This window comes from Dermacentor albipictus, chromosome 8 (genome assembly GCF_038994185.2).
Source record: "Dermacentor albipictus isolate Rhodes 1998 colony chromosome 8, USDA_Dalb.pri_finalv2, whole genome shotgun sequence".
Lineage (NCBI taxonomy): Eukaryota > Metazoa > Arthropoda > Arachnida > Ixodida > Ixodidae > Dermacentor > Dermacentor albipictus.
Genome location: NC_091828.1, coordinates 101,032,732 through 101,054,612, shown reverse-complemented (window position 1 = coordinate 101,054,612; position 21,881 = coordinate 101,032,732). Strand labels below are relative to the sequence as shown.

General features: G+C 45.4%; 1 protein-coding gene across 1 annotated transcript in view; it reads right to left on the bottom strand.

Moving 5' to 3' along the window:
• Nucleotides 1–20,064, bottom strand: part of ebo (ellipsoid body open) — a 34,041-nt gene extending 13,977 nt beyond the window's left edge. The window contains exons 1-13 of the mRNA XM_065446403.1: nucleotides 19,523–20,064; nucleotides 17,165–17,280; nucleotides 15,885–15,997; nucleotides 14,811–14,999; nucleotides 13,138–13,300; nucleotides 10,709–10,881; nucleotides 8,792–8,961; nucleotides 6,926–7,049; nucleotides 6,606–6,839; nucleotides 5,268–5,419; nucleotides 3,410–3,487; nucleotides 2,199–2,307; nucleotides 178–324 (exon numbers count right to left, since the gene is read on the bottom strand). Of these exons, the coding sequence (XP_065302475.1) occupies nucleotides 178–324; nucleotides 2,199–2,307; nucleotides 3,410–3,487; nucleotides 5,268–5,419; nucleotides 6,606–6,839; nucleotides 6,926–7,049; nucleotides 8,792–8,961; nucleotides 10,709–10,881; nucleotides 13,138–13,300; nucleotides 14,811–14,999; nucleotides 15,885–15,997; nucleotides 17,165–17,267 (1,755 nt within the window). The 5' untranslated portion in view covers nucleotides 17,268–17,280; nucleotides 19,523–20,064. The remainder of the gene's footprint in view (nucleotides 1–177; nucleotides 325–2,198; nucleotides 2,308–3,409; nucleotides 3,488–5,267; nucleotides 5,420–6,605; nucleotides 6,840–6,925; nucleotides 7,050–8,791; nucleotides 8,962–10,708; nucleotides 10,882–13,137; nucleotides 13,301–14,810; nucleotides 15,000–15,884; nucleotides 15,998–17,164; nucleotides 17,281–19,522) is intronic.
• Nucleotides 20,065–21,881: the final 1,817 nt, after the last annotated feature.

The following is a 21,881-nucleotide window of genomic DNA, read 5'->3' as shown; positions in this document are numbered from 1 at the left end:
AATATTTGGCTCACATGTTCACAGCAGCCACTGCGACAGATCGGCAATGTTTCTTACTGTGTTCAAAAAAGTGTTTCCCCCTGATACATTTTCTGGAATCAGTCTCGTTAACTTCCGGAAATGTACTGCAACGGGAACACGCAGAGAATGGAAGGATGGAAACGTGTGGTCTCACACCTGGGGGCTCAGCGGTCGAAGGCTCCCCTGGCACAGCTGCTCACACAGTCGCTGCATCGGTGCCAGCGACAGAAGCTGCGCTGGCCGCACACTCGAGCTCAGGGTGAGCAGCAGGCCACACGCAGCTTGACACACACTCTCGAGACTCTGCAGAATGAAGACAAAATGTCAACTTGTCAGATTCGTGTGGGACTAGACTAGCATGAGCATTGTTATACAGTTGAACCCGGATATACCAAATCTGAAGGGGATCGCAAAATAGTCTGATATATATAGCTAATTCGACATATAAAATAAAAATTTGCATATGAACATTTTAAGGGGATTTTGCAGCTGTTCGATATACACAATAATTCCTGACATGTGGTTTTGATATGTCCGGGTTCGACTGTACTTATAAGCAACAAGGGCCAGCACTATCAAATGAACGATTGGTTGATATACCAACTGTTTGGCTCACTGACTGACTGATTGATTGCTAGCTTCTCTGACTGACTGGTTGGTTGATCTGCTAGTTGTTTAACTGGTCTACCAATTAGTAGTTTTACTGGTTTATCATTTGACTGATTGACCGATAGATTCTTTGGTTTATCACTCAAATGACTGATTGGTTGATCAGGTTTAATGTCCCAAAGCAACATACTTGCTATGGGAAATGAGGGCTGCGGTAGCAGTACAATTAAATTTTGAACACCTGGGATTCTTCAACATGTACCCAAATGCTTGGTGCATGAGTGCTTTTTTTGGATTATGCCCTAACTAGGATGCCTGGTATCGCACCTGCGACCTTGGGGCTTAGGAGTGAAAGGCTGCGGTCACTGAGCTATGATGGTGTGTATGCAGTGGTGTTTTGAAAGCAAACTTTAGCGCGAGGCCAATCACGAATTGTCCTATTTCAAATACAGTAAAATGTTAATTCAGATTTCGCGGGGACAACAAAATGTTTCCAAATTACAAGAATGTCAAATTACTATATAATCTATATAAAAATAAAAATGGGAACAAATGCTTACTACATTAACGTGTATTTTTACTGAAGAAATATGCAACTGTAATTTCTTTCCACCGAAGATCAGCACGGAAGATACGGTTTTCGTCGTCTTGTGACTGACTAGCACTTGCAGCGGTGAGGCGCTCGCAACTTCTTTCGCAGTGCGGCACCAGCGGCGCAAGACATGTCAGACAATCTACATATACACGCTTTTTGCCACTGCACACATACACCCTTGTTATATTTGTCACCAGAAAGTCCGGGTGCCACTCAGGACCACATTAGGCTCTGCCATGTTGTCACTTTTGCCTTCTTGACAGTTCTGCTCGGCCCAAAACACCGACTTAGCGGAATTCGACAAAGTTAAGGATAGTGCCCCTGGCAGAACATCGCGATGGATGATCATCCATTGCAACGTAGTGTAGTAGAGTCACTTTTCATCGTCTATGGCTCTCGCCATGTTTTTGACAACCCGGATGCCATGCCTTGCACTGAATCAAAAACGACACCACCGCTTGCCACAACCGCTCTGAATGAATCCGCGGTTGCTGCTGATGCGATCATCAATGATCACTGTACAGTTTTGAAGAGATGCAGTGGTAAACACAAAAATAAAAAGGCGTGAAGCGTTTTCGTGTCGTTTCCAAACGGTTCCTGTTGATGAATACGGCGATGTGGACTCCACTGCCACATTTCAATTGGATGCTAGCTAGCACTGCCTCTTGCTCTTCTATGTCGCACATTCACTATGCCCTGCACTTGGCATGCCCCAAGGGCTGTCAAAGTTAACCGGTTCGCGGCCAGGTATGTCCAACTTAACGAGTTTGACATGATTAAATACTACATACACTTGCCGGTACCAGAAAGCGAGTCTACACTACCAGATTTCTTTTTCATTATTGACAGTCGAATTAACGAGATCTTACGGTACAGCTGAAGCATGGAACAGGTGCTAGCCAATCAAAGAGGGAAAGGCAAGTGATGCTTGTATGAAAGCACATGCTTCAACAAGCTAAATACGTCAACCCACCTGTTCAAGGATCGGAGGCAAAGTGGCCTCCACCAGGAGTTCTGTGGGTGGGGCCTTGCTTCCCAAATAAGCGCACAGCAATCGCAGGGAAGCCAACAACTGTGCCTGCCTGAGCAGCACGAAACGGGGAAGGACTCATGTAGTAGCTCAACTTTACATTTGAACTGCGCTCAATAACAACTCTGCTTCGTGTCGTGCAAAGCAATCGCCACAGCCAAGCTAACAAGGACACTAAAGGCTAAATATTTTGTCACACTTAAGTTACAGAAATAGCACTCAAAAATGTTCGCCGTGTCCCTTTTAGTGAGGACAGAGCTACTGTAAGTGAGAATGTGGTGTAAACGTGACACACTACCGAAGCTGCCACTGCAAGAACACAGTACCTACGACTGACAATTTCTTGGGTCACTCAAATGTGACAAATAGTGGTCAACCACTCACAGTCACAAGACACTAATTACATGGTGTTTTAGCATGAAAGATGATGCAGATTTATCCCTAAATTTAATGCATTTCCCTGCGAGATAACTCGCTGGTTTAACCTTTCCACGGGTCTGTAGGCACTATCTGCAGGGATGAAGCACCCTCTACGTGAGGCCATTTGACTCAAAGCAGGCAACGGCACCCTGATTGTGGGCTCAGCATGGGATTGGCTGTGGGAGCTGTGGGAGCATGAATGAGGTCCACTGTGATGAGTCTTTGGAGATGAGCATTTCAAATGAGTCTTTGGAGATTAGCACTAAGTGGGCGCTTAGATGGTGCACTTAGTGGTTTACTAGATGGTCTATTTGAGCTTGTCACCATGTCACTGTCTCTGTTTCCTGCCACAATTTTGCTCTTTCCTTTTTGTGAAAGCTGTAGTGCCCTCATCGTTGGTATCACCAACGTGGCAATTGTGGGAGATGGCAGAGGGTTATGCGTGCTGACATGCGGCACTCTATTTGTCACAAGCGAAGTTAAATGCAGAAGAAGAGTGCAGCTTCTTCACTTACGACCTCCTTTCTGACTAAGTCATTCCCTGGCACAAGATGAAGGCCGTGAGGTTTCTAGAGGGGCACTTTAATAGCCTAGCTTCACATTCAATGCTTGGCTTTGGTGACCCTTCTAAAAGAAGGGAGTTGCTACAAACTCGCAACTCATAAGCAAGGTTTCACGGTCAGCACTGCGATTGCATAAGATAGGTACTCGGTACCCATCAACAACACACTCACACATTTGCAATGTCAGCCACTCGCACAGCGTCTGCATTCGCAAGCAGCTGGCGTCCATAGATGGCAGCCTGGCACAACCTGAAAGTAAAAGACGTCTTCAGTGGAAGCTTCAAGCTGCGAGTGAAATGTTTCACTACTTAGTCATCTCTAAAAGCGGAGACATTTTTCATATCAGTGGTTCAGGAAAAATGTGCAAGACACAGTAGGGCTTAGTGTACCATTCTGATTCCCAGACCATAACTGTTGGGCAACACAGTTTGGTACCACTGTGCGTGAGAAGGCTTTTTTTTTTTAATGATGCATAGTGACATTTTACATTGAAAGGAATATGCAGCTAAGTTGAAGAAAGCAAGAATAGTCCATGCTGATACAAGCTGCACTTTAAGGCTACACTGTTTAAGATGACACCAGGTAACAAACAAACTGTTTGCAGTCGAGTTCCGTTCATTCGACCCTGACGAGACTGACAAAATTGATTGTATTACCCGGCGAGTCGAATTAAACAAGATGCAGAAAAAGCGCCAAAAGACACGGCTGGTTCATTTGGCAGGGTTTGCCCACATTTAACACGTCCCAGAATCAAATGTGGGCCTGTTTTCTGTGTATCCAAAGCAGAAAACTAATCCAGAGATAACATTAAAGCTCCTAAACAAAGTAGAAATCTAATGTGTACCCAATTTTTTAGCAAATAAAATGAGCAAGGGTCTAAATCAGTTGAACAGCGACAGCCAGTTTTCTAAATTCAGCTTTGCAGCAGTACATTTGTGTGAAAATGTATGAACGCTGCGAACGTGGTTTTGGTTGCATATCCGATTGCACAATTTTCTTGAAAAAAAAAAAAAGGGGGGGGGTCGTACCTTAGAGTCGGGTAAGTCCCGTAACCAGCCATTATGAGCTGTGGTTTTTGCTTGAATATCTACTTAGGGCAGGCTGAAAATAGGCGTTTTCAACAAGACATGACGTGCGTTCAAAACATTCACTGTCCCATAATCTCTGCAGAGACAGATGCTGCCACTAATGAGGTCACTACTGGGGTCACCACAGGGGTGAGGCGTATGCATGCTGACTAGTCAAGTTCAAATTATCTGGCCAATGCCAATTTAGGGATCAAAATAATGAAAGTCTGGGACCATAGAAATGCATGAGCATCAGCCGGGACCACTGGTGGGGATCGAATTGACAGAGGAATTGAATTAACCGAAGCCAAGTTAACGGGAGTCTACTGTATTTTTAACCAGCATTCAATAAGCGTCATCCACAGTAGAGCTGTGCACGGGCCGCATTTATGGGCCTGGGCACGACCCAGACCTGTTGCTTGCATCAAGAGCCTGACCGAGCACAACACTAGTGAAGAACAAGCTTGCCTAGCCTGACATAAAAAACTTGAAGCCCAAGCCAGTCTGGAGCCTGGCCCAGTTAGGGCTTCGTTGAGGCGATATTTCTTTTGATTAAATGAAATTTCATTTACCACTTCAAATAAAATCTAATTAAACATATCAAGTCTACTAAACTTTTAGAACACACTGAACCACATCATAAGTTATCACACAACAAGTTGTCCAGTGCAAACAAATTCAAAGTCTTCAAACAAATCATGCATCTGCTTTGCTGTGTGGCGCCCATGGACAGTATCCATCATCTGTTGTCCATGTCCATTGCCTGCTGCATTGCATGGCCCCCATGAACAGTATCCCTTGTCTGTTGTCAACGTCCACTGTCTGCTACACCACATTGTTACTTTGAACATCTACCGTCTGTTGTCAATGTTGATTCACCGTTGCACTTCGTCACCACCCTGAAGACAGCAAGCAAAGTGTCAGCTTTATCAGAAGGAACAGGAGCACATCCAAGAACTGACCGTGTGGTGGTCATGTGCACCAGGTTGGTGTCTAGATGAGGAGCCAATCGCCCCAGAGCTTGCAGCAGGGCGGATAGGTTGTGCAATCGTTCAACCGCAGCGGCACCATGTGGTGACTGGTAATGGCTGAGCTCTGGATCCAGCAGCTCCATCTGTGCAAACAGGCACAGCACCAGTTTTGAGCACTACAAGCTAAGCTGTGTGCGCCAAGTGCGCACAATTATGAGTTCTCGTTTTTTAATACATGCATGCTTGGCGTAGGGTTGAAGCTACCTTTAGTTTTTGCTTCATACTAGATAAGATGCATGCCTTGCACACAGTCTGGGAAGGTATAATATAAGTATCCACCTAGTGGACATGTCCATTTCGTCTGCAGCTTAAGTGCTGATTGGCTGGGGGGCGCCTGTCTCCTTCTTATGCATACCCCAGCCCAGCCAATCAGAGCTTCAGCAACAGATGAAATGGACGTCTCCGCCAGATGAACACTTACGGAATAACCCCCCCTCCCCCTCAGCTGTCAGGAAATGGAAACAAAGGTCATTTGATTCCTGTTTCACATACACTAGGCCGAACACCATTTAGAACACCATTCCTAGATCAATGGCATTAATGTCCAGACTTCTGGTCCTCGAGATTATCATCATCGTTGCATCACAACCACCATCATTGGGAACCACAGCAGAGCGCACCATCACACAGATGTTGCTGCTCCGATGCACACAATGCATGCTCGCGATGATGATCTCTACTGGGCATGCCCTCTGAAATGTGGCGGTGACAAATAGTGACATAGCCTTCTTCAGCTAATCTGGTATATTATATACACGAATAGCAGTTTAGCATTTCGCCTATCTCTCCTTGTTCTCTTCACTAAAACTTCTATCTCTACATTGTGCAGTTACTGATGCCTGTAACGACTACAGTTCTATCTATCTCTTCCCTGAATTTTTTTTCCTACCAACAATATAAACGTCTCTTTAATGCTTCCATCCACTTTGAATCCCAGCACTTCTGGAAGGTACATGTTTCCTATTGGTCTTGCTGGTTGAATATATTGGGATTCCATTACGATGTGCCGAGTCATTTCTGGACTTGTTCTGCAGCAGGCACGTGTCTAATCCCGTGGCGAATATCTGCTCCGGTACGTTTTTGTCCTCGGGGCAGGACCAGCTTGGGTCTCCAATACATCAGGCAACATTGTGGCGCCATCTATGGGGCTGTAGTACCACACCAAGGCCAAAAAAGCCCAGATTCATCAAAGTGGGTATAGGGCAGGCAAATAAAGGCTCCTGCAAAAAAAAGAAAAAAATTTTAAAAAAATTGAAAGGCAGCTCTCACCACTTGTGTGCAAATGTCCTGGGGCGACAGTTCAGCTGCCTTCGAGACCAACGCCAGCTGGGGTTCCACCAAAGACTCAGCTGCGCTGCCCTTTCCTTGGCAGCAGCGGGCCAACAACCGGGCCACCAGCGTCTGCAGCAGCGGCCGGTAATTGTCGGCCGACCGGTGCGCCGCCAGCCTTGCCAGCAAGGTGCCCCACATCTCCAGGCACACACAGTACCGCTCTGCACTTGACTGCAGTCACAGGGCAGCGTTTCTTGTGCACGGTGAACCCAGCGAGTAACATTTTATTCGAGGCTCGGAAGCAGCGGGTCACTCACCTCTCGGAAGGTGTAGTCAAACAAGAGAGACAGCAGCTGGAGAAGTGCAGGACTGTTGTCTTCGAAACAGGGCAGGCTTGCCCCAACGAAGAGGCGCAGGAACTCGATCAGCTTGTCAAGGTAGCTGCACACCACAGCTCGTCAAAACAGGGAAGCCGACTCGGGTAGTACTAAGCTGTTGCACACAGAACGCTTAGTTAAAATTGTCATAGCTTGGGTTCTTCTGAAGAACACTTGAATTGTGCATAAGGGGAAGATCTACCTCGGAAGCTCCAATGTATCCTTCTATACTATGCATGAGAATGGAGACATCGCATTGTTCGGCGTGCATTGCACTGTGCGATGAGATCCATTGCATTTAAAAGAAAGGAGTTAAGATCTATCAACTGTATGGAACAAATTTTTTAATCAGGCCATGATTTCCTTTTTATTATAGAAACTGTTGAAAGTAGCAAATGTTAAGAATACCCAAGCCTCAAGCTTACAACTCTAACTGTTCAGTAAAAAAAAAACAATATTGCACTTCTCTAAACAGCACCTGTCCAAACATCCCAAGTGGACATAATTGATGTACTATTATGTACCACTCTGAAATACAGCTCTAATTTGTGAGCAGGACTTTTGGAAAAAACCTCGTAAACATCGTGAAAATTTCATGTAAATCGCAAATTAATATGTTGCATTTGTCCACTTTTGATGCTCTAACAGGTGCAATTTACAGAACTACAACATCTATTCTTGGTGCAGGGTTAGACATGTACAAACTTTGTGCTTCAGCTTTTACTAAGCTTACTGATTTTCCACATTTCTTATAAAGAGCTATGGAACCCTAAATAAAGCTCTGCTTCCTACAGCCAGTAGAATTAATCTTTCTCTCTTAAGTGCAACAAATTTAATTAAAATTGGTTAAGCAGTTGCCTAGTGAGAGTATTTCTGCATTTCACACATATTTGAATAAGGAAGTTGGAGTAGACAACAAGGTAAAGCTTCATCACAGGGGGATCCACATTTATATAGGAAGTACAAATGTAATACAGTGTAACTTCATTACAACAAAGTTGCATCGGACACAAAAATACCCTCATTATATCCCATATTCGTTATCATCATCATCATCATCATCCTGGTTACGCCCACTGCAGGGCAAAGGCCTCTCCCATACTTCTCCAACTGCCCTGGTCATGTACTAATTGTGGCCATGTTGTCCCTGCAAACTTCTTAATCTCATCCGCCCACCTAACTTTCTGCCGCCCTCTGCTACGCTTCCCTTCCCTTGGAATCCAGTCCGTAACCCTTAATGACCATCGGTTATCATCCCTCCTCATTAAATGTCCTGCCCATACCCATTTCTTTTACTTGATTTCAACTAAGATGTCATTACCTCGCATTTGTTCCCTCACTCAATCTGCTCTTTTCTTATCCCTTAATGTTACACCCATCATTCTTCTTTCCATAGCTTGTTGCGTCGTCCTCAATTTAAGTAAAACCCTTTTCGTAAGCCTCCATGTTTCTGCCCCGTAAGTGAGTACTGGAGTGAGTGAGTGGCTACTATTCGTTATATGCATGCATTATTTATATGCCACTATCGGCTAGAGACAATTTGTATTTGCTTCGTTATCTCCGACGATTCACTGTATACATGTTCTAATATCAAGTTATCAAGTTACCAGTGTAACTTGAAAAGTGCAAACTGTAACAACATGCGGTAGCAGAAAAAAAGAAAGAGGGTACATTTAAAAAAAAATTTTTTAATGTTGTAGCCAGAGTAGTTCCATTTGTCACCAAGAGGTGGCACTGCTGCGGCAACTGAAGCGCCACCTATAAACTGTAACGTGCCATACACTGCTATGCCTGAATGCTCCCGACCTGTTCTGCGCTGAGACAGCAAAGGTGGGAGAAGTGACAGTCTGCAGGGCGCCGACGGCAAACTGCTGAAGCAGTTGAAGGCAGTCAGATCCTAGGTCAGCTGCCGTAGCCCGTGCCAGGGCCTCGCACAGGCAGCTTAGAGATAAGACACCCAGCTCCTCGGCATCAATCTGTCATGGAAGAACACCACCAACAGTAAATGAGGTTCAAGAATGTTTATTAAGCATGCATGTTAAAGTTAGAAACAAACATAACAAGCAATGCTGCAGACGAACTTTTTGTTGGGCTAGTTGGTCCATGTTAATGAAGTACTAAAGCGCCAAACAGACGACACAAAAAGAGACACAGACGAGACATGTCCATGTCTCTTCTTGTGTCGTCTGTTTGGCGCTTTAGTACTTCAGTAAAATGCTGCAGACCTCATTTCTGATTACTGTTTTTGAGAACGCAATAGCACATCATCGTGGCTGTGTGTTATGACAATTCTTAAGCTTGTATATAGCTTATTTTGACTCGATCTGGCAACACCTGTGATGATTCTGGTGCTCTGTGCCAGAAGATTCAATGCTTATGACACAAAGTAAGGAACGGTGCGTGCTAAGATATGCAACATACCTTCCCTAGCAAAATTTGGGCTTGAAATACAGTCTACGCTCGTTACAATGAACCCACGTGCAACAGACTTTCCGATATAACAGACCATATTTCAGCCTTAGTTTGTTCCACCTATTTTATTAATGCAATGAAGATTGCTTTTAACGGACTACACTACAGCAAATTATCGGCTACAGTGGACGAAATTAGCAGCAATTTTTCCTGTGTCATACTTTTGCCGTGTCGACATGACACGAGCTGACATGACATGACACGAGCGCGAGGCATGGGAGGGGGCGGAGGTGGGAGAGAGAGGAGGTTTCTAATCAGGTGGCTGCTGCTTACGGCATATCTTGAAAGCAATCTGCAATGTGGACAAAGTGTGCCCAGTGCCAATAGTTTCGTATGCGCTGCACTTTCAACGTTTAGTTCACATTGAAGTGAGAGACAGCATGAAGGTCAATTCGCTTGCTGCTGCTACTGCACTTATCTTGCTTAATTTGCTACTGCAATCAATGCTTAATCTTTCGGGCGAAACTGCGACTTTTTCATCTGTTTTTTACTTTGGCCGTTTGTCACTCACTCTCCGCAGTAAAGGTGTTAGACATTGCGACGAAACTTTCAGAAGTGAGCCGTTTCGGATATTACGGACTTCCGATAAAATCGACGTTATTGTCAAATTATCACAGTCCGTTGTAAGAGTCGGCTGTAGTTGGTTGTTCATGTTGAAGAAAAATGAGTGGCGCAAAATGAAGCAGACAAGAACACAAACAGAGGGGGCGCACGCTTATGTTTTTGTCCCTGTACTATGGCATCAGCTTTCACTGCGACAGCCGTACAAACTCATAGCTGACCTCAAACATAGAGCCAGCATAATGCGACGTGAGAAACACAAATGAAGGATTACTGGAAAAAGTACATGCGTACAGGTTGCCGTCTGTTTGAATGAGATATACAGAAGGCAATGTTTATTTTATGATAGTTGGTAATCGTTTGTTAAAAAGCAAGAATCAGGGACTGTGAGACTAGTTTCACTGCTCGCGAATTCCAAGCATGCTGCTACATGCCAACCTTCACCACACAAAAACGACTGTGAAACTTTTCCTAACAGCATAAGAGCTTCGCTGTAAAAAAGAAACAGTTTGAAACCTTTACAGTCGAACCTCATTACAGTGAAGTCTTATTTGACACGAACATACCTTCACTATATCCAATATTCGTTATAACCATATGTACAATATGTATTCATACTGGTGAGAAAGCTTTTATATTGTGGTGTTATGTTCGTTATATCCATGTTCGTTATATCGAGGTTTGACTTACCTGTACTTGGCCCTCCAGTGAAGACGAGGCTGCAGCGGCAGCACAGCAGCAACAGAGGGCATCCATGAGCTTGGGGTCCACAGCTGACAGGGGCAACCAGCTCAACAGGTGCTCGGTGCAGCGAAGAGCCTGGTGCGCGTTCCCGCTGTCACCAGAGCTGCTCTTCAGCACACCTGGGTTCGCATAATGTGGGGAAAGAAAAAAGTGGCAGTGGAGCAGCTTTCCGTCTTTTCATTGACGCTAGCTCCACTAGTGCAGGTGTCCTCTTCTGCCTCTTTCCTGTGCACCACACAGCTTGCACCATACAGTTCGTGAAAGTCCAGCACACGCGCTGGTACTATGCGACAGGAAACAGCAGATATGCATTTTACGGCACTCAGTAGCAGCCCATTCTTTAGGTCCCCCCGCAGGACAAAGGCCTCTGCCAGAGAATTCCAGTACAGATTAGTAGCTTGACCAGTTGGTTAATGACAGTGTTTGACAGTGTTAATGACAGATGACAGTGTTTAATTAAACGAGGACAGAAGAATAGAATGATGAGAGACACACACACAGTGCTTGTGTTGTTTATTAAGTGCTCCGTACATCTCATCCCCAACTACTCCTGCCGTGCATCAGCTAAAACCATCTTACCCCCGCAAATGTCCTAGTCTACTCACACTGTCTAAACTTCTGCATCCCAGATCACGTTTCTCTCCGGCATAAATCATTATATTTATCAGTGGTCTATCAAACTTTACCATTTATATATAGGACTTGTTAGGTCATGGGGCTTGGTAATGTGTATTTAAGAGTGGCCAAACTAATCCTTGGCCCGTATTTTGTAACGTTTCACTTCACTTCCCATTCTTTTCTTACTATGCAGCATGCTGAGTGACCAATGCCAGCGATAAAGATGGCTGAGCCAATAACAAAGAGCCAAAAGAATAAAAATGAAATGAGACATAAAAAATACAGCCCCTGACCATGATTAAGAGGAGGCCTTAGCTAGTGGCTGACTCTAACTTCTCTATTCAAATACATGTGAAATTGGTTGCAACATTTGAAAATAGAGTCCTTGTCCAAATTTTATGGTATTTTCTTCTCACTCATGAAAACTCGATTCTCAGTGAAAGCGACATTTCAGAAACCTCAAAGCACCACAGCCAAACCTTGTTATACCAAAATGGGACCTAGCAAAATAATAGACAGTATAAGAAAGTGTGTGAAATTTCCCTTGAAATCCCCATAGAGATCCATGTATTTGAAACCTCGTTCTAACGAATAAAGATTGTCCTGCCAATGGATGTAACGAACTAGATTTCTTTCCGAAAACAAAAAATACCCGACCCTTGCAAGCCGAATGTGTATATAATTTTTCGTGGGGTTCAGTGCATATCCGAGGCAGATGTTCAAAACTCCCATGTTTCCCACATCGCATACACCATTGAGAAACACTGGTCCTTCTTGCTACAGTGTGTAGCAGCACATAAACTGCACCTCATTATCGCCAGTCTTTCACTGCGGCACTGTACCGGCTGGTGCAGCTCGGCATAGCCTTCGAGATTGCACTGATGCAATCTCCAAGTCCATGCCGAGCTGCGCCTTTCCCGCGCAAGCCTGCTCGACGCACCACATTGAGAAAGAGAAGTGCAATGGCCTTCCTCCATGGCGATGGTGAGCCATAGTTTGCGCGTGGCAGTGCGAATGACCAGTGCCGTGCATACACTTCTCTCCCTCACCGCAACATGCCGCGCAATCTGGTGCGGCTAGGCGTGACCACCAAGATTGCAGTGGTGCCGGTGCAATCGTAGAGGCCACAAGTCGGCCAAGCCAAGCTGGCACGGCGAGGTTCATTGTCTTCCTCATTCATACAACAAAGATGTGAGAACAGGGAACCAGCCTGAATCAGCCGCGTAGTAAGCACACCATGTTGTGTGCTATGCGGTGCTTGACTATGACAGATTTGTGTCATAGCGTCCAAGCTGTTTTCTTCTACTGTGTTGCCATTTCACAAGTTTGATGGCGCTATAGACAAGTAGAAAGCAGGAATGAAAGACCATCAAATTAGAACGGAAGGCAGCTATTGTAGAGGCAGTCCCGTCAGCCACTAAGAAATTGCCCGTTGCTGTTTTATTAAAGTTTCATTGCATACATGGCTGTGTAGCGGGTTCCACAGGCCACAAGGTTGTTTTCTTCAATGCATGCTTAATGTTGTACGCCCCATCGGGCATATATTGAAGTAAAGGGCTATAATAGATGTAGCAAAGTAATGGATATAACAAAGTAATGGATATAATAATGTAATTCTGGCTCTCCCTTCAACTTTGTTATAAACGAGGTTTTCAATTAGTTGGGTGCATCCTACCGATTTAAAACCAGCCTTTAGTGTCACTTTGAGATAAGAGCAGGATCCCGTGTACCTCACCCAACCTCTTCTGTAACCACACCTGTAATCAATGCCCAGGTGCGAGGCATCTGCTGTATGACTAAGTGACGCAGCTCGTCGAGGCGGGCAGCGGTCAAGTTCCCGCGAGGTGCAGTCGCCACTTCCTCCGATGTCATCTGCAGCAGCAGTAGCCCCAGTGGCCGTGACTCTTCAGACTGGCACAGCTGCAAATTGAGCACAAGAATACTATTTTTGTTCTGCCTCCTTCACTCTATCGGTAATACGCCATAAAGGGATGTGCATATTTGCTCTGTTCTTGCTCAAATTTCACAGAAAGATTGAGCGTTTTACAATCCGTGTCGTTCAATGTAACACACACAAAACACACTAGAACACACACAAAAAAACATTTTTTGAAGTTGCATTCATATATACGGGGAAGCTTAGTTGCTGGCGAAGGCGGCAGTCGCAGAAACTTGTGTTGCTACCTGTCGGCACCTGAGATATGCAGCTGTTCTGGGATGGTTACCACGTGTTTCAGAGGAGCGGGAAGTACGCGGAAACTCTCCCAGAACGGCTGCCTTCCTCAGCTGTTGACAGGTAGTGATACAAGCTTATGCCAGCGCCATCTTCGTAACCAGTAGGATTCCCCATAGACAAATGCCGACTTCGCACGTTTTTCTTAAAAACCATGCAATTAAGTGTGCTAGGCGTCACACTGAATGCTCCAGGCCATAAAATGCTATTTTCCTGTGAAATGTGAGCAAGAGTAGAGCAGCAGTAAGCGTCAAATATTTTTTTCTAGGATTTGAAGCGAAATATGCACATGCTGTAATTGGGCTTGCAAAGCATGCATCATGCTGAGGTGCACTGATGCTAACATGACATACTGCATCATTAATCACAAATTACACATGCAGGCATGGATGTGGGGAGGTAATCCTGGCCATTAACTTTCAGGGATACAACCACTTTTGCGAGATGCCACGAGACTAGCACCCCGTTCGTCACCATCTATGGGCAACAGAACAATATAGCATAGCGACAGGAATGCTGTCGCTCGTAAATGTTGACGAGTACAGTGCTAGTCATGCAATATCAGCTGGCACAAGACAAGCAATTGCCGATTGTTGGGAGAGGCCTTCGCCCTGCAGTGGACATACATATAGGCTGATGATTATGATAATTTTTATCCTTTTAAGTGCAAGAAGCTTGTGGTAATGCTTCTGCAACTTTGAAAGCATGTAATATATACTCCTTTTAAATGAGTTTATGACATGACATTTTTAACTTTTCGTTTTTATGCTTTAAATGTAAGCATTCGACCTTGAAACCACACAAAAAGATACTGGGCTGATACTTGCTATAAGAAGACTGTGACAATAAATTATTTATGGTGCTCCGAGGTTAGCCAGTATTTCCGTTAGGGTTTTCAGTTCCAGGTCCACCATTTCAAGCACAAAAACAAAAAGTAAAAAATGCCATGTCAGTACTCCTTTACAGTGCGGTCATTAGACAAAGTAATCGAGGCCGCAAATGCAAAATTTCAGCTCCAAGCAAACTGAGTCATATGAAAGACATCATACGGCTATTAATACTCATAACAAAACAGTACGACTCAACTTGCCATTGTGACGGAAAGCTCCAAGCACAGATGCTTGCAGGTGCATACACAGATCCATGCCCGGTCACACACACACACAATGAGTTAGACGTGCATGAACATGAAATCACCTGCACAATGTCATCGAAGAAACTTGGCTCATTGTGTGGCCAGTCGACGCAAGCAAGGTCCACGAGCAGCTTTGACAACTTGTTACGCACGAACGCCGGCTGCTGCTGTGAGGACAGCAGCAGGTGCTGCAGGCTGCTGCGGAGTTGCCTACGAGCGGACAGGTCCAGGCCGTGCCCTGAAATGGCATCCTGACCGGGACACACAGCGTTTTGAGAACACAATGACCCTGCTCTAGTTCTCTGCACATTACTGCTCGCAAGACTTCCTGGAGAAATTGTGAGTAAAAAGCACAAGTTCAAGGATGTGCCGAGCAGGAAGCTTAGCAATGCAAGGACAAGTGGGTCACAATATGCCAGAAAGACAAAATGATGTGGTGGCAGAACCTAACCACGCAGGAATCTAAATATCTGCGGACGCTTTGTACAATACAGTCCAATCTAAAAGGCAAATCCGGGTTAGTAGTTACTTTGCTACTGATTACAGCCAAGGCCCGACACAAAGCCCTTTAGGCAACCGATAGCTGTAGTACTACTTGGCGGAGTAACCCGATAAGCTCCCCCTCCCCCCCCCCCCCTCCCAAAGCCTTCGCTTCACTGCCAAAATAAGTTGTTCCATAGTATAGGCCCCAAGCAGACACCATCAAAATCCATGAAGCCGTGGCAAGCTAACATGGCCACAGCAAACCAGTGAGGCTGCCCATTTTTCGTTTTTGTGTCTTTTCTGGCTCACCCAGCCTCCTCCCATGGTAAATGGCATTTTCTTGGTATTGCAGAAGCATATTTTATTACCAAACCTATTTTTCTGCTCAGTGCCCCTTTAATGATCTGAGACATTCGTGGTAGGAACATGCCATACACCCTACAAGTGCCATCACTTTTATTTTATTACTTGAAAAAAGAAAAAGAAACAAGAAAAAAAAGTGGTGCACTGAAAGACATGCCGAAACATGTCGAGATTGTGGCGCACCCTGTCGCCTTTGTGCTGAAGAATAGGAAAACACCCACACAAAGGCGACAGAGCCCGCCACAATCCCCATAAACCGAGCGCCCTTTCATTTGGTGCAGAGTACTCACCTGGAGGGCAGAGAAGGCAAAGGCCAGCAGTCCAGGCTCCTTGCGGCAGCAGACCAGCTGCAGCCACTGTCGCCAGCTGCCCTCCCGCCGACTGAGCTCAGACAGACGACACTCTGCAAAAGAAGTTTAGGAGCTGCTGATACACGAGGACGTGGGACACTTGTTCCGCACATCCAAGGACATCGGAGTGATGGTACTCCTTGTACAGAAACACTTCAGCCCTACAACGAAGCACGCCAATGCATAAGAAGGATAACCTGCTGAAATTCACTGTGGGTGCCTTTTGTAGAGAGCACTAGACACATGCACCTAAGTGGCTGCATGGCGACACCCTCTGAACGTATATATAGGTGCAGTGAAGATAAAGTGCGAGTCTTTGAGTAACGGCAACGATGTAGTGCTGCTGTTTCCAGCTGGCGAGCTTAGGTTAGTTTGACCATGCCACTAACACCACACCCCTTCAATTTTCAGCAGAGCCAAAGGGACGAAGCTGCCTTCATTGTGTGGCCAATCTATGCAAGCAATATTCACAAGCAGCTTATGAAGAACGAAGTGCTTGTCCTGCGTTTCCAGGGAGCCTTGCTGCATTTGTTGAGCTAAAAAGCCCACCATACAATGGAATCTTTCATCACAAAGGAAGACTGGTGTAAACAGCTCTTCAAGTTACATTTCTGACTTCTTTGTGCTCGAATTTCACCCAGAGGCGGCACATTGCAAAGCAGTGTGCTTGATCCCACGCTTAGATGCACTACACTATTTTCCTGTTTTGTTCAACATAAGTGAGAAGTACACGTTGTCTGCAACGGTAATGAAAAAAAAAAATTGGATTTTCTTCGCTAAAGAGATGCTGGTGTCATCTTCTGCCCAGGGAGCAAAGCGGCTCCGCGTCCCGCTGTCACTGCAACAGGCATTTCCTGTATGTGCAGTCGGCCTGGCCGTAAAACGACAACGAAATCAAGAAGACACACACTCGCGCTCCGCTCAATCGGCTTCGCAGCAAATCAACAGTGGGGTTCTGCGTTCCGGTGGCAGTAAGAGCGCTGTGCCCACGTGCCCTGTCGTCCCCGTTGAGCGACTGTGTGCAAATTGTTGGGCTACATTGGTCTGAGCAGAACGCGAATGCTCTGCCAAAAATATCCATTAGTACTGCAAGCTGCAAGCTTGCAGAAAAGCTAGCTTTACAATTACGAAAAGGGTCTATTACATTAACTACACAGATTTGACACTCCCCGGTGAGTGAAACATGTCCTCCTAAGGGCATATTTACGAGAAAGATGCACCTATTTCATGTTTTCGCTGGTTGCTGGTGCCGTCACGGAAGAACTCGTTCACCAGGGATTCCACTTCCTGGCACAGAGCTCCCTGGAGTGCATCACAGGCCATGGTTGCTTCGACTCTGCACACGAGTAGTACAACATAAAATGTGACATTTCAAAAAACAGCCTCAGGCAGAGGGAAAGGAAGTGCCACATTTCTCTGCAGAGTTTTCAAGCAATAAACTCAATGCAATAGCAACGCTGCCAGCCAAACGAGAAGTCTACATCTTTTGGTTGTTTGTCATTAGTCAACTACTTTTATAGCAATTGATATAACAACTCCATGTAACAGACCTTGCAATAGTTTACTGTGAGAGAGAGAAAGAGTTTATTGGAAACTGAGGATGTCCGTATCGGTATATGCAGAGCTAGCTATTTCAGATGAGGTGTTTGAATTGACATGTAGAAGAGAAGAGTAGAAAGAAACGTAAAAGATAAAAACCAAGATTAAACAACACTCAAGCCCAGATGACCAACAAGAGGTCAAAGAATGTCTATAAGTCTTGACTAGAGTAAATAGTAACAGTAGGGCCTTTGCAGTGCGTATTGTGTCTTCACGTCTGTCTTGAGCCTTAGGAAATCAGTAGTCTGCATATTCATCTACCGTTTATCTGCTAGCCACATGGTGGCATGGAAGCAGCAGTGACACGGGATGTTCAATATCACCAGGTGGCTTGCAGTCAGAGCGAAGCGACAAACTGATTTGCCCACGCCTCGTGTAGCCTACACCAAAATGCTACTGTGAAAGCACAATAACACGTCGTGCTGTAATAAGTAAGTGGTGTACTATTGTGGTCAATATGCATTGCAACATGGTATACACCTGCCATTTTTCCATCAAGAAAAGTCGTGCAAACCTGCCACTATTCCTGTGAACAGGGGTGCTACCAGCAATCGAAATGGTGTTCAGTTCGGCAATTTTTTGTGCGTTGGCAACGTCATCCAGTCCCAGAGCTCCTTGGGCTCCTGTGTTACAACGGATAGTGCATGATAGTGATAGTGCACGAGTGCGATAGTGCAGTCACTTTCATACTTAAACCAGACATACATGGTGATTTATGGTGTGGGTACCTTGAATATGCTAACTTAATGAGTCTTCCTTCAAAAGCATTCTATGTTTGCCCTTTTAAGCCAGTGTATGCTGAAGTTAAGCCACTATAGATGTGCCTTTATCGTATGGATCAAGTCTGACGGCGGCTGTACTCAGAATGTGCTTAGTCGTTCTTAGTTGTGTATAAATGTTTCCTACATGTGAACTCTGCATTACTCAAGTGTGCCAAGCATATACGTATTTCCGAGGAACTCCTCTAGTGGATAAAAACACAAAACAATGTAGGTGCATGATTGCTCCAGTGCGATTTTACTATGCTGAAGTCAGCAAGTTGGTCTATACATTTGTCATTGAAATAACAGCATGGTCAGAAATGAAGATTAAAGCGAGTAACACACCACTGTATGACACAGTGCTCACAATGTGTTACACAACTTCATCCTTATCACTTCGTTTGTTCCGCGATTATGTATGGTGTCGTGGAGCTACATATTGGTAGCGGGTACAAGTTCGGTGAGTAGGTGCCAGACTTCTAAGTAAAATGTTGTTGAAGACACTTGGCAGCAACATAGTGTTCATGTCAGATTCCAGCATATACAAGTACAAAATTTTTCAGTGGCCACAGCTTGAAATTAAATTAATATTCATGTAGAGGCTCGTGTGCCTAGCATGCTACAATTCAGCGTACAAGTGCATTCATTCGCTATAAACTACAAGTTTAGTGCCCACTTCGAACATGGTCTTATTACACGCCTCACAAAGTGAGTGTGCTTCTGTGTCAACCAAAATGTGCTTTTGCAAGTCTCTGAGGGATATGTTTCAGTTCTTTAGGAGATAATTCGCACCACCCTGAATGCACAAGTTCGGCCATTTATCTTCTCCCTAGTGATAAATTTAACTACGTCTCACATTTAAATGATCCGTTATCGTTATCAAGGAGCACACAAAGTTCACTTTGCACACTAATCGGTTTATCTTGCACGCAATCTGGACTCCGCGGTGAAAGCTGGCCGTGAATGCGTCCTGCTTTCAAAGGCCTTGTATATCATATAATTTTGAGACCTTCAAATATGTGTCGCACAATTAACGCTGCGAACGAAGGCGCACAAGCAATACATGGAGTACACGGAGAATGCGCTTTCGCGTAGTGGTTCCTTCCGTGGCGGTGACTTCATACACCTTCGTAAAACCATCTGTGGTCGATCGCAGTTCGATAGCCACTAGCTCGATCAAGCTGCACGCCCACGTCACAGGTGTTACGAAACGTTTACCTATGCTTCCTGTCCAGGCATGGTGACAGTTGTCGATGGTGTCGCGCCCACAACTTCGACGAACAAGCGCGGTCCCGGGCCCATCAGCAGTCCAAATGTACCGCCGCGCCGACTGCCGCAAGAACAAGTTTCACTCATAACACAGCCGTGCTTCTCTGTTCTGTACAGAGCGACGTTGGCCGGTAAACCAACCGTACTGCACAATGCCACACCTTCGCTGGCACCACGCACAGACACGGCCTGCTCGTAGACGCAACACTGCGTTCCACTGAAGCGAGCATAAACAATGACGCTAAACACGCACTAACGAGATGAATGAATTACAAATACGAATTACAAACGCCGATTATGTGTGTCCGGCACCCGCCGATTCATTTCAGCCGACACACACGCCCGGCGAGCAAGTTCCGATGTTGCCCAAGGAGGGTTTTGAAACTTGGCCATGCTTGGCCCATTGACCACGAAAAATAAAACGGTCGCTCCACTGGGACGCTGCAGTCGGTCGACCGCGTCGCGCTAATGAACGTGTTCCGCATCATTGCCGGCAAATGGCAGCACCGATTGTATAGAGGCGCAAAGGCGGGAAATTTGAACAGGTGAGTATGCGGCAACGAAACCTTGCTAAGACCGTGACCACGTTTCGGTAGAAAATAACGGCGCTCAAACATCTGTAATACCTCTAATCTGTGAGAAAAAAAATTGCAGCGATTTTCAATTTGTGGAAAATAAGTCATGCTCAATAAGCAGGTTCAATAGATTTAACATCCAGTTTGGATGTATTGTGCGAATCATGCCAGTTCCACGAGGTACGATTTTCAACGTATACCTGAACATATATTCTGCAAACTTTATCAATGCGGGGGATGTGGAGGTTATCTGGACATGAAACTACATTTTCGTTGCTTACTGATCTCTCATATGGCAATAAAAATGCAACCTTTCAGACATACCAACCAAGCAGCGTAAAACGAAATGTAAATTTGTACCATGATGTACGTTAATAAATGTGCCCCGATCATGACACTGGCAAGTAGTACGGGCTTCTGCTTCCACGTGAAATGCATTTAATGCGATGCCGAAATGAAGGATGCTACTTGTGGCAATTGAAACATTACCTGAAATGCGTGCCTAACCAATAGTGCACGCAGCATGTGAATGATCCCAGGGCAAGTAGCCTCGCATCTTCAGCCTGGTGAAGCTGGGCACCTCGGCAGCTAAGAGCACAGCAGTACAACTGTGACCAACTTCAAACCTCGACATGTTCAATTCGGGAAAGGAGAAGGCGGTGCCAGATGTGGTGTGCCCTGGGCTGCACCCACTCATTTCAAGGTTCAAGGGCACACTGCACCACAGATGTACCTTGCCTAGGAACCCATGAAATCAAGCACAAGGGTGCAAGGCACACTGCTGTAGCTTGGAGAATCTAGGGATTAGGTGCAGCTGCAGAGGAACTTGGTGGAATCGAATAGACCTCCCGAGAGAATCGAGAAACCTTGAAGTGTTGAGACAGCTTTTGCTACAACAGCAATAATTAACAAGCTTGAAACGGGGTATGCTGTGTGCATGAGTTTTTTTTTCCAGTTCTCTGTTCTTGTTGCATACCGTCTTCGGCCCACCTCCTCAGCGTCACTCTTGCCACGTGGTGAAGAAGAATGAAAGCTCACACACATAAATGCCACTGGGAATTGAACTCGCCACTCCTGTGCCAATGTGAAGTTGGGAGCCAGAAGTGTAAACCACTGGTTGCAATGTAGCAAACAATGTGCAGGGTTTTTTGTGCCACTGACTCTCACAAAGTGGCGATGCCTGTGTACGCATTTTGGAGGCTACGGTGGGCAGTAGTGTAGCAGACAGACATGCACATCACAAGAGTACTTGAGAAGATAGCATCAGTCGCCGCTGGCAGAACAGCCAGCTGCCGTCACATTAAATGAATGCAGAAATAAAGTAACTGCAGATTTTTTTGTTTTTCTGACCGAGAAGCACGTACAACTTCACGGTTATTGTTGGTTTATGTATGCAATACTTTCAGTCGGTAGACCGACCTGAAGTAGAAAGATGCTGGTTGAAGCAGTTCATGTACAGTGCTCACGGAATGAAACGCGACAGCGAGTATTTGGTAGAACCCAGCATATGTGGAGAGAACTCGAGAGTATACCATGTCATGTCGCTATGAATCTGGTCACTAAAGGTGACTCTGACTCAGCTCCAAGTGTACACACAAAAGTTACATCGATGTGACACGAACTGCAGCCGGTGGAAACGAAAGTATCGGCGTTAGTTAGCCCTAAATTGACGCGTTTCATTCCGTGAGCGCTGTACAAGGGCAAGCCAGAAGATGCCAATACTCCTGTTATCT